At 40.6% G+C, this 16,533-nt stretch overlaps 1 protein-coding gene across 2 annotated transcripts; it reads left to right on the plus strand.

The window, feature by feature from the left end:
• Positions 1-1,771: 1,771 nt before the first annotated feature.
• CLDND1 (claudin domain containing 1) lies at positions 1,772-11,730 on the plus strand. Of its 2 annotated transcripts, none has more exons than XM_047875808.1 (5): positions 1,772-1,981; positions 6,004-6,313; positions 8,402-8,509; positions 10,442-10,579; positions 10,735-11,730. In XM_047875808.1, the coding sequence occupies exons 2-5, from the start codon at positions 6,022-6,024 to the stop codon at positions 10,953-10,955; spliced, it is 759 nt and encodes a 252-aa protein (XP_047731764.1). In that variant the 5' UTR covers positions 1,772-1,981; positions 6,004-6,021; the 3' UTR covers positions 10,956-11,730. The 2 variants fall into 2 exon arrangements, with proteins under 2 accessions (XP_047731764.1, XP_047731763.1); XM_047875807.1 differs by lacking the exon at positions 1,772-1,981 and adding an exon at positions 4,163-4,326.
• Positions 11,731-16,533: the final 4,803 nt, after the last annotated feature.

Below are 16,533 nucleotides of genomic sequence, written 5' to 3' on the forward strand. Positions count from 1 at the left end.
TATTCTAAGTCTCAGTGGCTTTTTTATTTGGACCGTTACTTGGAGAGTTTAGTGTAATGTACTGTAATGTAATATATCATGCCAAATTAAATGGCATGCATTTGCTGTTATCAGGGCCCTCCTCCCCTTCACTTATTAGATTATTTCCCTTGGTACCCCATATTTACATAAACAAAAGTGATATTATTTTAGGCACATATACTTTAGGTTTCTTCATAACAGTTGATTTAATCTGGATTTAGGTTGTGCATAACAAAAATTGTGTTTACTTATATTAGTGTCCCTGGTACCCAGCACAGTGTCTGGCATACAATAGGTGGTCAATTAATGTTTGTAGATCCGGACTGAATTATGCTTGAACTTTGAATAATTTCCAATGAATAGGGAGGTTTCATAAACTTCTTAGCTTCCGTTTTCCATGATTACTGTTTATTGTTGAAACAGCAATGGTCTGTGTTGCTGTATCTTTTCTAATCAGAATGCATAGAGCCTTCATCCTTTTCCTTTGTATTTGCATTTCCTGTATCTCTATCTTGTACATTGCCTAGCTTGGAGGTGTAGGACATGGGAATCTCCCAATGAAACTTGAACATTGTGGATCTACGACAACTATATTTTGGAGTTACATTATTCTTCTTCCAGCAGAATGGAATTTTATGAATCATAAAATTTTAAAGCTTCAAGTGATATTACTGATCATCCAGCATAACCATTTTGTGAATGAGGACACTGGGACTCAAAAAGCGTCATTTACTAAAGACTCACACTGATGACATTAAAATAGAGGACAATTTCATTTTAAACTTCTCACCTACATTTGGTCCATTCACTGTCCTTCAGAAGCATGGACATCTAAATAACTATAGTTTGCTACTCTGTGTAGCATTTTACAGGAATTGCTAGAAGGAAAGAACCATTTTAGATGCACTTTTCTATTTGCCTCATCCTTGATTAATTTTGCCATTGTATAATGGATTGGTACAAGGAAATTCAAAGATTGATGCATTTTTTTCTGAGGAAGGTTATTGATTAGAAACCACAGCTTGTGTATATATCTATTTTCCTTCTTTTTGCCTTACACAGTTTATAAGGAAAACAAGCAGGACAAAATTATATGAGAAAAACATAATGAGGATGTATCTTTCTTCAGGTAATTTTTAGGTTTTTTTTTAATGTGATTAAAAATGAAATTTAAGTATATTAGAAAATTTGGTATTGAAGGGAATTCTTGCACAAGGAGTTTTTACCTAAGCAGATGATACAAACAAGGTATAATATTTGCATATCTAGATTTGCAGCTATTGGTTTGTTTAAAATATAGTGTAACCATAACACCTTTGTCCTGAAACTAGAATCATCATTAGCAAATCAAGCCAGAGTTCTAGTTCACCTTTAGTTTTAAATCTAAATTTCCTAATTGGTACTAGGTTTCACTAAATCATCCCTTATTTGTGAAAATATGTCAGGCTAGCTACTGTTTCCCAAAGAGCAGAGTAATGAATGGGAGAGTAATGAATGGAGAATTAACTCCATTAATTTATTAAGGATTTGTTTTGCCTACCCACACCATAAGCAAGCACCCAAAACAGAAAATACCCAAGATGCGGAGATAAATGAGAAATATGGTTATGTGCTTGTTGGTACTGGTGTGGTCAGGCAGTTTGAGTCTCCTGTGCTGAGTGGGTAGGATGGTCACAACCTCAAACACGCAGACACATCCAGGTGCCCCCTAAATTGAGTGAAATGTAAATGTGTCTGATGTGTTTTCTAGGCATTCTGCAGACCTGATGAATGAAAGCAGCCTCCTCCTTTGCAGGCTTTCCCAGAAACATCTACCTCCTGAATCACGAAGATTTATGTATGCCATGAGCCCAGCCTGGGAATGCTCTGAGCCGAGCTCAGCAAGGATGCCTGAAATGTGGTCGTGGCAAGTCTTTCCTCGTCATCTGCAGTTAGCCCCGAGTTTCATAAACCTCCTGAAGTAAGCAGGACACCTACCTCTATAAATGGCTTAGTTCCAGCTTCTAGGGGAATTGGGAGCATTTGCTGTTTATATTGACCCTAACCATACATTATAGATATTCAACAAATATTTGCAAATACTAATAATTTTTTTTTGGGGGGGGGACAGAGAGAGACAGAGCATGAACGGGGGAGGGGCAGAGAGAGAGGGAGACACAGAATCGGAAACAGGCTCCAGGCTCCGAGCCATCAGCCCAGAGCCTGACGCGGGGCTCGAACTCACGGACGGTGAGATGGTGACCTGGCTGAAGTCGGACGCTTAACCGACTGCGCCACCCAGGTGCCCCTGCAAATACTAATAATTTAATGATTGTTTACTATGCCCAGACCCTGTGCTGGGCACTTTACATGCATTTCTTTTTTTCATTTAATCTTGCCAATGGTCACTTGGGATAGGGAGTTTATCAACATTCATATTTTGGAGAAAAGAAAACTGCAACTTAAGAGGTTAACTAACTTGTCTAATGTCACAAAACTAGTTAGTGCACCCTATTATCCAAGCTTGATTAGTCAGTTATTCACCCTGGGATCAGCTTCCTTGACTATGAATTGAGGTAGTGTCTTCCTCTTTCAAACTTCCCTTCTACCTGGGTTTATTTACCATGTGACTTCACCAGAGAGGTAGTTCTGAAGATAGGGGACTTGTGATGAAGGCCAAAGGACAAGGATATTTTCTGGTACATGACTCCTCCTTTCTGGTAGGAGTCAAGTTGCATATTAACAATTTGCCTGTACATCTCCACCACTTTCTCTAGTTGGTGCCTCTGACAAAGTTCTCCTTTAGTCAGACATTCTACATGAAAATCCAGTCATATTTTAATATTATATTTGGCTATTACCTTATTTTATTTATGTGCTAGATATGAATATCAGTTTGCCAACTCCGGTGAAAGAAGCAGAACCACAGACAGAAAAACAGATACTGTGCCTTCAATCTATCAGGATGGTAGAAATTTAGTATCAACTTTGAGCTAAATTCCAAGGCATTTGGGGATGGGGTAGGGTTTGAGAGCTTTTCTGGTCCTTGAGTAAGCTGTCTCTGTCAGTATGTGCTGAGAAATCCATCATTTACTGGTCTTGGGCCATGTTCCTGGGTCCACATGCATTATTGCAAAGATTTCTCTGCTTTCTATCCATGAACTTCTGTGCAATACTTGAAGACTTAAGAGTCATTCTGTTACTGCTGTGACACATGGCCATCTGTACTTTCAGAGGCTGTCCATGACCTTATGTGCTTAAGACAATGTTCCCTCAAAGCGAGTCTTTTTCACATTACATAACAATTTTTTAAATTCACGTTTTTGACATATCTGGTACCCTCAGTATTATCATAACTTAATATTTTTCTTTAATTAACTGGAATTTATTTTAAAGTGAAACTGTACTGGGGCGTCTGGGTGGTTCATTCCGCTAGACATCTGTTGATTTCCGCCCAGGTCATGAGTTCACATTAGTGAGTTGGAGCCCCTGCATCCAGCTCCGTGCTGACAGCGCAGAGCCTGCTTGGGATTCTCTCTCTCTCTCCCTCTCTCTAGTCCTCCCCCACTTGTGCTCTCTCTCAAAATAAATAAAATAAACGTTAAAAAAGCATTAAAACGAAACTCTACTATAATAAATAGAAAATTTGTATCGCTTGCCATAAAGAGAAAGTAGCCATTAACATAAATTATATGAAACCCAAACATTACATTCTAGATGGATACGGTCAAGTCACATCTTTCTTAGTCTAAACTTAATAAATCCAGAAGGACTATCTGCTTCAATGGGAGTGAGATTGTGGGAGAGGACATAAATGGGTTAATATCGCAGAAGTATCTTACTGCTATTGACATATTTAGAGGTAGGGCTATGTCACAGGGAGAGCACAGAACTGGAAAACCTGTTATATAAGTCACACTCAATGACTGTCGGTGATCAGAGACAGGTCGCCTTTGCGGACCTTCCTCCCTTCGTTCATAAAATACAAGATTCCATCAGCCCAGACGCGCCGCCACCCCCCACCCCCCTTTTGCGCACCTACTGTCCCCCCCGGGGTTGAACTACATCCCCCACAATGCACCGCGCGCGGCGCCAGAAATGCGGACCGCCGCCACCTCCCGCCGCTTTCCTTCTGTCCCTCCTACAACTCCCACAAGCCCCCTCGGCCCCGGGCCTAAGCCCAGCCTCGGGTGGAGGCGGAGGCGGAGGCGCGGGAGTTATGGAGGGGGCGGGATCTGCAGGGAAGTGCGTCAGAGGAGGCGCGGGGAGAGTAGGGTGCTGTGGTCTGAGCTTGAGGGTGAAGCTGGCGGAGCAGGAGGATGGGCGGTGAGTGAGCGGGGTCGGCGTCTCCGGGCAGGGGTCGCGTAGCCGTTGGATGTTTTCAGCAGTTTGAAGAGGGGCCCCTCCCGGGGAGCGGCCCGGGCGGGTGGGTGCCCCGCCGCAGCGCTGCGGCGGGGGTTTTCCCTCGGCCGAGTGGTCTGGGGAGGGGCCTGGTCGCGTACCTGGGGCCCCTGGCCTGGGGTGGCCCTGGACTGCGGGGGCCCCCGGCTCGGTAGTGCGCCCTGCGAGGTGATAGCGCCAGTTGTCCGGCCTGGGTAAACAGCCGCTCTCGGTGCCGGGACCTTTTAAGGTCATTTGAGAGCACCAGGATGAAAGAGAATTAGAAAGAACAAGAATACAAAACCAACTTCTGGAGTTATTGTTAATCAGTGTAATTGCCCCATCTCTCCTGTGTCACACTTGCTATCTTCCAAACTCGGCAATCCCAGTTTGCGAGCCTGTTTTCGTGCGCCTTTGTAAGGTGTTTGGTGCGGTCACGGTGTATACTTGGCAGGATTTGACTCAGCTTGATCCGCCTTGAGTCATTTTACTGCGGCCATTTACTACTACTGCCGTTGAGTCCTGTCCACACCTTGGTGTGGTAGAGCCCCTCCCTAAGGAATGTGGTGAAAACCTCAAGAGGAGGGAAGGCAACCTGGCTCTGTGCCGGTGCGTGACATTCCCCAGGACTCTGTAACGTAGCTTATTCAGACTGTATGTTACCATATATGGGAGACAAAAGAGCAAAAATTGTACAAAAGCCCCCCCCCCCCCCCCCCCGCCCTGCGCTGGGGGCTCAGCCTTTTGGGTCTTAGCCCGCCGAATAAAGCTGTTTCCTGGAAAGAAAAGCCTCAGTGTCCCAACTCTTTCTGTGTGAGAATCCTGCTACATTGGGAGTATTCATGTTCTGCCTAATTCAGTTTTCTTTCTAGCTGAGGGGGAATCATTTAGTTTGCAGATGAGAAGAGTCAAAAAGTGTGAGGAATGGGGAGAGTAGACAGGAGTGGAGAATTTGGCAGCGTAAGGGAGTTTTCCTTAGCTTTAATAGATTAAGAGCAGATTGCTATCTAGCATTATCATAGTTACTGTTCTCTTTGCTATTCTGTGTACCCAGAACTACCTTTTCTGTGTGGGTTAAGGAACATCTCAACTCTGTTTTCCAAATAGCTCCTGATTCTTAACCTTGGTTTAGAAGGTTTTCCTCTTCAGAGGAAACTGGGAGGAGCCAACTTCCTCTGCTTCCTTTTCTAATGCTCTGTTCGCGCTCAACCCCAGAAAACTTAATGCTCTGCAGCTTGCATAAAAATTCAGCCTGTAATGAAGAGTTTATGTATGGTACACTGCTGACTCTGAGCATGTCTATTGTTTGTATCTGTAATGTGTATGTCCATTTCAGTGTTGTCTGTTTTAGTGTGCAGGTGATAGACTAGAGAACAAGACCTCTGTCTCCGTAGCATCCTGGGTATGTGAGCATTCAATAAGTACTTTTCATAATAATGAGTTTTATTTTGAACTTAATTGAGAACATGCTTGCCTTTATTTATTTTTTAATGATTATATATTACTTTAAGGGCCAAGGGATGGGGACTAGGATAAAGGGTGGTTTTTGAGATAATTCCTTTCAAAGTAACCTCTATATGTCCGTGAAGTCTAACATTTCTTCTTTCTCCGACTTTTAAACAGAGCAGTCTGAATGCCAGAATGGATAACCGTTTTGCTACAGCATTTGTAATTGCTTGTGTGCTTAGCCTCATTTCCACCATCTACATGGCAGCCTCGATTGGCACAGACTTCTGGTATGAATATCGAAGTCCAGTTCAAGAAAATTCCAGTGATTTGGCCAAAAGCATCTGGACCGACTTCGAGAGTGATGAGGCAGATGAAAAGACTTATAATGATGCGCTTTTCCGGTTTAATGGCACAGTGGGATTGTGGAGACGGTGTATCACTATACCTCCAAACACATACTGGTATAGCCCACCAGAAAGGACAGGTATTTCTCTTATTTTAACTTCTGTCTCCTTTATCTACTCAATAATAAAGTGATGGTGATGACCCAGTTATGTAAAAGGAGGTTTGTGGGTTCTTTCTCTCTCCAAAGAAATAAATCTATGTGTCTCTTCTCTCTCTACCACCTTCTCTGCCCATCTTCCATGAAGTACCGTGATACTCGTTACAATTGGTTGGATAAGTAACTGTCCTTATCTTGGGAAAGCCAGTTTAAATCTCTGTACTTATCAGTAAAATTATTTTTATTAGTCTCACACATGTCATGAGGAAATAATTGGGAAAGTACATTGGAAGACTTTAAATATTTGGTAATTGGTGAAAGAGTTAGTATCCAGAATCAAATCAACAAATACGAATTGATAGTCTTTTAAGTGTTAGCTGTGTTTTAGTAGTTATTATCATTTGCCCTGTGAATCTTAGAGAATATAATTTGATCCAACTCTACGTTTAAATCTGTGTATATTGAGTCTGTTTTACAACAACTTGATAGAGTTTGTAGGTTAAAAATATGCATTACGGAAATAAAAACCTAAGAAATTGTCTCATTTATTTTGCAAGCATTCTTACCATTAAAAATGTTTAATTTCCAATTATTGAAATGGAAACTTTAGAACTGTTTCTAAGGAACAACTTTACAATTTGTTTCTACTTATGACTACTTCTGTTGACCACTTTGTGGGAAGCACTGTATTTAAATCACAGCACAACAGGCTGGAGTTACCATATATCAGAAGGACAATAGTTGTGATTATATAATGGGAAAAAGAAAGTAGTTGGAAGGGGGGGGTGGTGGTGGTTAAAGTTAATTGTAAAGGGTTCAGTTCTACTTAGGAGGGCATAGGAGCACTTGATGGTTGAATCTTACCAATCGTTTATCATTCATTCAGCAAATATTTATTACATGCCTCCATATTCCATGTAGAACATCAGAGAAAAAAAATAATTTTAGTCCGAGGGAGCTAACATTCTTGTAAGGGATGCATGCAATAAACTCAATAAATAAGTGTAATAGCATGAACAGTAGTTATTTATATAGTATGTTAGGTGACACATGCTATGAAAAAATGCAGGAAAATACAGGGGATTTGGAATATGTAGGGAAGGGGATGTTGGTGTGCATAAGTTATAATCTTCAATAGCATAGGCAGGATAGGCTTCAACAAGAAGACATTACTTGAGTAAAGACTTGAGGTAGGTGAAGGAGTTGGCTGTATGGAAAGTTGCAGAGGTAGGGGGAATCGTGGGTTGGAAGGAAAAGCTACTGCAAAGGCTTTATGGTGGGAGCATGCCTGAGTTAGTCAAGGACCAGCAAGAAAGCCACTGGGCTGGAATGGAGGGTAAGGAGGGGAGAGTTGTCAGAAAGGTACTCTGGGGGTGACAGTGGGGCAAACCTTGCAAGATTTTCTAGGCGTGATGAGGGCCTCGGTTTTTACTCCACATGTGAAGGAGCATTGCAGAGCTTTGAGCAGAGGACAGGTGATCTGGTCACCTAGACGCATGTTTTCAAAACAGGTAGTAGGCAAAGGTGGAAGCCAGGAGACTTTTGCACTGATTCAGGTGAGAGATGATTGTGGCTTAGACGACAGTAGTAGCACTGAGAAGTGGCTGGATTCTAGATATGTTTTGAAGGTGGACCCTCAAGGATTAACTGGTGGGATGCATGTGGGCAACAATGACTATAGTTTCTGGTCTGAGGAACTAGAAGAATGGAATTGTCATTACCTGAGATGGGGGAAGACAGCTGGGGGAGTAGGTTTCAGGGAGAAGATGAAAGTTCCTATTTATTTGTCTTCTCCTTCCTAGTCTTCTTGCATATCTATTCGCATTCATTTTACTGCTCCTACTTTTTTTTCCCCTTCCTTGTACCAATGTCTTAAGCCCACTGCTGAGAACCACTGGCATCCATTGGGCATCAGTGAATCTTGTGTGTCATTCAAGGCCAAAGAGGTTGCTGTCCTCTGGGAACATCTTTCTATATCACTTTTTATTTTAGAGAATAATCACTGAAAGGGATTTTTGTTAAATGTTTATAATTAAAGCAATAAGCAATCGTTGTTAATTCATGTTCCAGAGTCATTTGATGTCACAAAATGCATGAGTTTCACGCTAAATGAGCAGTTCATGGAGAAATTTGTTGATCCTGGAAACCACAATAGTGGAATTGATCTGCTTCGGACCTGTGAGTACATTGATTTCAGCCGGACAGTTGGGAAAAAAAGAAATAATTTTGCCATTTGTTGATTTCTGTTTTGGGAACAAGATGAATCAGTATGTCATGTCAACTTGAAATAAGATCTCTAACGGTATCCCGATGAACTCTCTTCTGTTGAAAACATATTTTAAGGTTAGGTACGTACCTAACCAATTGCAAATATAAAGTTCAGAGAAGCAGCTAATACATTAGGTGACAGAATCCATACCTCCCCAAAAGATGTTATTAGTGGGCCCTTTTGAAGAGTAAATTTAATAGGAATAAATAATAAATTTTTGTATTTGAGTTAAACATTTCAGCTACCTGAGTTCAGATAGGGATATGTAAAAAAAAGTTGACTATAAGCTCTAAGAGTCAACTAAGGATTAGGGCTACCAAAAACGTTAATGTAGCCTTAGGTGGTAATAACAAAAGTATAGATATCAAAAACAAATGAAAGTATTTATTAGGAGTGTTCATTCCTTGATGGTCAGACTGCATAAGAAATACTGTCTTCAGATTTGTACCTGGTTTTCTGGCTGTAGAGGCTTACTGGAGCTTGTCCAAAAGAATGACCATGTTATGAGAGACCATGAAATGGCAAGTACAGTTGACCCTCGAACAGCATAGGGGTTAAGAGCACGAACCCCTCCACGGGGTTGAAAATCCACATATAACTTTTGACTCCCCAATACATTACTAACAGTCTACTGTTGATCAGAAGCCTTACCAATAACATAAAATAGTCGCCTGACACGTATTTTGTACGTTATATGTATTATATAGTGTATTCTTAACATAAATTAGAGGAAAAAAATGTTATTAAGAAAATGATAAGGAAGAGAAAATACATTTGCAGTATGTTCTGTTAAAAATCTGCATATAAGTCAACCTGCACATTGAAAAAACTTTTTTTTAATTTTAATTTCAAGAGCAAGAGAGACCGAGCACAAGCAGGGAAGGGCAGAGAGAGAGGGAGACACAGAATCCGAAGTAGGCTTTAGACTGAGCTTGTCCGCGCAGAGCCCCACACAGGGCTCGAACTCACGAACCTTGAGATCATGACCTAAGCTGAAGTCGATGCTCAACCGACTGAGCCACCCAGGCGCTCCTCAACCTGCACATTTAAACCTGCACATTTGTATTGCAAATATATAGGAAAAAGTATATTTCTAACAGAGTTTGAAGGGAAGTTGGAGAAAAGACTTTTATGTAGTTCCAGAAAGTAAAACTAGCACTATAGGGTAGAATTTGGCTTAGAGTTGATATTGATACATTACTAATAATTAAAGTAATGTAAGAGTGTAAGGGGGTGCTTTGGAATATCATCAGCTGTCTTCCCACCGCTGTTGTTGAGGGAATTTATGATAATCAAAACTGCTATTTACTGAGTGCAGAGATCCTCTGCTTTGTGTTTCATGTATATTCTTTCAACAGGTCTTTTATAATCACCATTCATTTACTTGTTATTCCCGCCTTGAGATCCTATAAGGACTTAGATTCATTTGTATGTAGAGCCAGAAGGTTTTGCTTCAAATGCTGGCTCTCCCGCTTACTGTTTTACCTTGTACAAGTTAGTTATACCTCTTGCCTTAGTTTCCTCATTCATAAAATGGAGATAATAATAGTACCTCTTCATAGGGATGTTGGAGGATTAACATGCAATGCGTGCAAAGAATAGTGCCGGATGCATAGTAAGCCCTCAGTGATTGTTAACTGTTAGTGTCCTTTCACTTTTATCAGGACAAAGGTAGCACCCTGTTGAACAAAGTGCTTTAGAAAAGAAACATCCAGTATTAAAAGTACTCCTTTCTCACTTGTTGAGAAAAGATCTATTTAGTATATGACAGAAAATGACATTGTGAGAACACCATCTGAAATCATGGTAACATTTCTTTTTTTTCTCTTTTTCAAAATCAGATCTTTGGCGTTGCCAGTTCCTCTTACCTTTTGTCAGTCTGGGTTTGATGTGCTTTGGAGCCGTAATTGGACTTTGTGCTTGCATCTGCCGGAGTTTGTATCCCACCATTGCCACAGGCATTCTGCATCTCCTTGCAGGTGGGTCTTGTCAGGATACTTCGCTTTTCTTCTCTTCCTGTGTCCATAGAGACCAAAGAGTCGTAACTCTTAAACATTCATGCAGTATCGTCCTGTTGTGTTGCCCGAGAAGCTCTCACTGTACTCTTACCAGTTATGTTTTGTTCTCCTCCAAGGGCTGTGCACACTGGGCTCAGTGAGTTGTTATGTTGCTGGGATTGAACTACTCCACCAGAAACTAGAACTACCTGAGAACGTGTCTGGTGAATTTGGATGGTCCTTCTGCCTGGCGTGTGTCTCAGCTCCCCTACAGTTCATGGCTTCTGCCCTCTTCATCTGGGCTGCTCACACTAATCGGAAAGAGTACACCTTAATGAAGGCCTATCGTGTGGCATGAGTGGGAAGTTGCCTGCTTTGCAATTGCCATTTTTATTATGTTTTTAGTATTAATATTTTCTCTTGTCTCCCCTCCCGTTGTTTTTAATTTAATTTTTTTGAGTGGATCTACCATTTTATCCTGAAAATCTATTTTATTTATTCACACAGACAATTGTTTCTTAATACCACTAAAATGTATATGGATTATTCTGAATGATTCCATCTTTTAAACAAACCAATGTGGGTTCAGAGTCCAGAGAGCAAGAAGTGGGTAGACGGTTGGCACAAATTTCTGAAAGAAAATTGATAGTGGGAGATTGACCCAAAGCAAGTCCTACTGATGTCGGTTAGACTTTTCAGTAAATAGCTAGCTGTTCAACTAGAAACCCTTTAGTGTCTCTGGGAAACCTTTCATTGTCAAAACTTAATGGTCACTGTGCTGTTGTAGATAGCCAGTCAGCCAGAAGTATTAGTGCTATTTTCAGACTTAAGCTATATAAAATAAGGAGATTAGCTAAGAGCCTTTTCCCCAAATATTGGCATATAGCTTTATTCAAGGTGAAGTATGGCAGCTGTTTATCTATACTGTGTTTGTCTACAAGAAAGGAAGTGAAAAATACAGTGTTTACTTGAAACTTTAACTTCGTAACTGCAGGAATTCCAATTCAGCCAGACAAGAGGATTAACCTTATTTTACTTTACCTTTTTTTGTATTTTTTTTTTTTTTTTAACTCTCCTTAGTATGTCAATAGGATTTTCAGTACCACCAAACCATTTTGGATTTTTCCTCCTTGCCTCTTCACACATCAGGCTTAAGAGTGCTTTCTTTCTAACAGTACTTTGGGGTCATAGAGTAAAATTCTCCAACTGCTGTCTATGTATTCCAGCTCAGTACCATAAAGAAGGTTCCACCGTAATGACCCTCCGGAGCTAGGAAAACTACCACAAGACCTAAAGCTTTGGCTAGTCATTAACTTCCAACTATGGTCTTTATTTCTTGTGGTGAAATGATGTGCCTTTCCTTGCCTAAATCCCTTCCTGGTGTGTATCAACATTATTTAACATCTTCTAATTCAGTCATTTTTTTATAAATATGTCTATATATAAACATTGAACTTTAAAAAAAATCTTATTTACTTATTCCATTATTGTAGCACTTGACAGATTTTAAAAAATGTAACTTAGTAATTTCTTACAATATCCTAAATCTGTCTTTTTTAAAAAATAAAAAATGAGAAGAAACTCAATATTGTATAGTGTCTCAGTTGATGTAAATCTCAATATTTTAGGATAAAGAAGTGCAGGATTCTGAATGAGGATCTCTGTGTTTCTCTGGAAAATGCGTTGTTGCTAGGGTCTCTGTTTTATCTTCCAAAAAATATGGGAACCCCTTACGCCCATTAGAAAATAAGACACTCTTCAGAGTTTTAAAACATGTTTTCAAAGTAGTTTTGTGACCTCTATGTATCCTATTTAATGTGACTAGAGTTTTCTTAAGTTATTTAATGGCTGTGGATGTTTGTGTTCTATTGTAAAATACTTCACTTTCTGACTTAAAGCCAGTATTACTCTGCCAACAGTTATTACCTGTGCAATTACTGGCTATCAGTTTTCTACCTCTTCCTAACTCTTGAAGTTCACTGCCTTTCAGCACCTTCTGTAGCAGGCAGAAAAGCTAAGTAAATATACACAAAGCACTTAGGTATGGGATTTTAAAGTTATTGACCAACATGACATTTTTTATTGGGAAGTTACTCATTTTAGACAGTGTCCCTGCCACTTGTCCCTCCAAAGTTGTCTGTGATTGTCAGTCCACCACCAATCTTTGACATGCACTGTGAAAACTCCGTCAGAATCGGACTTGTGAGTTATAGGCTCACTGGTAGCCTCCTTGAGTATGGAAGCCAGCACCAGAAGCTCTGGGGTTGAATATGTGTTGTAGTTGATATTTTAAGCACATTTCAGAATATCTGAGGTCATCCTCTCTTGCAAAGACTTTTTTCTTTGGAACATAGAGGGCCGTGGTTGTATCATTTGAGGTGAAAATTAGTTTTTCACCTGTCTCTTGTTCTAACCAGGTAGAGCCATATGAAATTGCTGATATTTGACCCATTTTTTATTAAAACTAATGACATAAAATCAGTGGCAAGTAAAGTTTTATTAATCTCTTTTCACCTAATCTTTGAAAGCAACCCCCAAAGTAAAAACTTAATTTTCAGGTTTTTCAGAACATGAGTTTCACGGTAATTTAAGAAACGCATTAAAAAAAATTTTTTTAAATGTCTTTGTGAGAGAGACAAAATGTGAGCGGGGGAGGGGCAGAGAGAGAGGGAGACACAGGATCTGAAGCAGGCTCCAGGCTCTGAGCTGTCAGCGCAGAGCCCAACACAGGGCTCAAACCCACAAACTGAGATCATGACCTGTGCAGAAGTTGGTTGCTTGACCGGCTGAACCACTCAGGTGCCCCCAAGAAATGTGTTTTCAAATCTTAATTTTATAGTTCCTCACTAATCTCATTAAATGATGTGAATAAATACCTTTTATATCCTTTTTTTGGCAAAAGATGCAGTTCAAAAAATTTTAAGGTATAGCCGTAAAAGTTGACACAATAAAAAGGGCAGAATAATCCTGGAAGAATTTATTTGTTCAGTTAACACTGTGCCTACTGTCTATGTCATTAATATAATAGTAATGTGTTACGGTTTACCTGCTCAAAGTGTTTGCGTGTGTGTGTGTGTGTGTGTGTGTGTGTGTGTGTGTGTGTTTTGGGGGGAGAGGACAGAGTTGAAAAGTCACTTAAAGGTGAACTGATTTAGTCACACTGGTGAGAAGAATGAGATGGCCATAGGATAGATCAATTTAGTTTTCCCATTCCAGAGACAAGAGCAAATTGCAGACTAGCACTATTAAAACTTATAATATAGATCCAGTTATCTTCATTTGACTGTAAGATAGTGTGAGGGCATTTTAAGAAGTAAGCCTCGGGGCGCCTGGGTGGCGCAGTCGGTTAAGCGTCCGACTTCAGCCAGGTCACGATCTCACGGTCTGTGAGTTCGAGCCCCGCGTCAGGCTCTGGGCTGATGGCTCAGAGCCTGGAGCCTGTTTCCGATTCTGTGTCTCCCTCTCTCTCTGCCCCTCCCCCGTTCATGCTCTGTCTCTCTCTGTCCCAAAAATAAATAAACGTTGAAAAAAAAAAAATTTTAATAAAAAAAAAAAAAAAAAAAGAAGTAAGCCTCATGTAAACTTTCACCAGAAATGAAAACCATCTGTTGAATTAACCTGATTTCGCCAGTTACAACACTCCCCGAGATTTCCTGGCTACTGAATGGGTGCAGCCCTGAAGATGCAAGTTGTAATTTCACAAGCTTGACGGAGCTCTGTGCTGGCAGAGCTGGGTGGGGTCCTGTCCTCCTTTCAGCCCTCTACTCATAAGGGAATCATGATTCATGCTTTGAAAAGAGAGGAATAAAACAAGGAAACACATCTGTGTGTAATTATTTTTCTGTTGCTCATTAGGTGTTCCAACATACAATTATAACGACATACATTTTTCCTTGAATCAAATTATGATACATGCCAGTGTCCTGCAGATTCATCATAAGAGAATTTTAAATTGCAAAAAGAGTGGGTTATTTGCTCTATAGAGGAAATTGCCACACGACTCATTTAAATGATCTTCCGTGCTAAAAATTCTATGAGCAAAGTTAATATGCTATTTGACATATTAAGATTTACACACACTCAGCAAATTTACATAAAGTGAGATCTAATTCATATTACTTTGTACCTTTGCAGAGTTTTAAAAATATGAAATATGGAGGGAAAGATAATTCTCTTTCTGTTTTGTCTTCACCTTTTAAAAATACTTGGCTTGTTGAGTAATGCATCACCTTTTATCTTCTGACTCAGTGTCTCAGGGTGTGAACTTGACCTCAGCTCTCCTGCAGCCTTTCCGGCCCTCCCTGTCTTCCAGCCTTCTGTTCTTGTTTCTCTCTATGCAGCTTGTGTTGTAGTTGGTATGTTCATGAGCAGCCTAGACTCCCTTGTTCTCATAACCTCCCACGGCCGCTTCCTTCGCATTCCATACGCTGGCTTATCTTCATAGACTGTGCTATCCAGTTTTCTTGTCAGTCTGAAGATACCAAGAACGGCTGTTCAAAACCATTAAACTGACTGTGTAAAAAGTGATGCTCTTTGACTTTAGCTGCTCGACAATTTTAACCATCTCCAACTGTTGATTTATTACTACTTCCTACCACACAGTCTCAAAATCTCTATGAAAGTTAGTTGTGAGAAACACTCTTCATCCTCAACTTCCATGGAAGGAGTTTTATGTTGTTGTTTTTTCCATGAGGGAGTACTGGAATGAAGTCTTCCAGTTTCTCCAACTGTTTCTGCTCTCCCCTAAAAAAGAAGGAATATGTTATGATTGGAGATATTGCTAGGATCATGGCATCCGCAAAAAAGCACAGTGTATGCTGGTGAAGGATCTAGTTCAGAAGACAGAATACTAAATTTGTAATTCCAGGTCTGTCACTTAGCCTTTCCAAGCTCCACTTTCCCCATCTGTGAAATGCTAGGATTTTTATACCTGCCTCATACACTTGCCGTGAGGATTATGTAAATTGCTGAACATAAAGTAGCCACTCAAAAACTGCTAGCTGTGACTGGCTGCATGAGGAGGAAATGAGGTTACCAAGCCTATAAAGCAGTGGTTCTCAGCCTAGCCTGCACATTGGACTTGCATGGAGAATTAAAAAAAACAATATTTGTGCCCCAGAGATTTTCTGATTTATTTGGCCTGGGGTGTGACCAGGTCACTATGGCTTTTTTGTGTGTGTGTTTTGTTTTTTTTTAATCTTTCAAAGTGATTCCAGTGGGTAACTATGTTGAAAACTATATCTGAAACTACATTTAAAAGCAAGAAATAGGGGGCGCCTGGGTGGGTTAGTGAGTTAAGCAACCCACTCTTGATTTCAGCAAAGGTCACCTTCTTACGGTTCATGAGTTGGGCTCCTTGCATTGGGCTTCGTGCTGGCAGTGTGGAGCTTGCTTGGGATTCTCTCTCCCTCCCTCTCTGCCCCTCCTCTGCTTGTGTGCATGTTCTCTCCTTCTCTCTCTTGTTCTCTCTCTCTCTCTCTCTCTCCCTCAAAAGAAATAAACAGAAAATAAAAATAAAAACAAGAAATAGGATTCCCTCTCTCCTAGACAGATTGTTAGAAAGACAGTCTAAGGAAACATTTAAGTAAACAGACCTGGTACAGTGCCTGCTTTCTAGAGGCCATTTCTTTCCTGTGCTTTCTAACACTCTCTTCTGCTGATCACTGGCTCTTTGAGACAGGCCCCAATCCATCACACCACTGCTGGTTGGAGATGTGTAGGGAGAGTGTGCCTGCACACCCAGTACACCCCCGTGGCTCTTCCTAAGGTTCAGATTTGGCAGGAGGTGTTAGGAAGCCTCATTTGTTTTGGCTTCACTACCAAATTACTTTCTTTAATCCAGTACTTTCTGGGACCCTGTACTATGGCATAATTAGGCCTCCATAAATAAAGTGAATACTTTGACCCCTGTCTGCTTATCAATTCATTGCACTCCT

Source organism: Prionailurus viverrinus, chromosome C2 (assembly GCF_022837055.1).
Source record: "Prionailurus viverrinus isolate Anna chromosome C2, UM_Priviv_1.0, whole genome shotgun sequence".
Taxonomy (NCBI): Eukaryota; Metazoa; Chordata; class Mammalia; order Carnivora; family Felidae; genus Prionailurus; species Prionailurus viverrinus.

What these genes read in the sequence shown, in the direction of transcription:
- CLDND1 (XM_047875808.1), top strand. Translation starts at nt 6,022, where the DNA reads ATGGATAACCGTTTTGCTACAGCATTTGTAATTGCTTGTGTGCTTAGC. An exon ending in TAGCCCACCAGAAAGGACAG is followed by an intron (nt 6,314 to 8,401) that starts GTATTTCTCTTA and finishes TTCATGTTCCAG; the next exon opens with AGTCATTTGATGTCACAAAA. An exon ending in AATTGATCTGCTTCGGACCT is followed by an intron (nt 8,510 to 10,441) that starts GTGAGTACATTG and finishes TTTCAAAATCAG; the next exon opens with ATCTTTGGCGTTGCCAGTTC.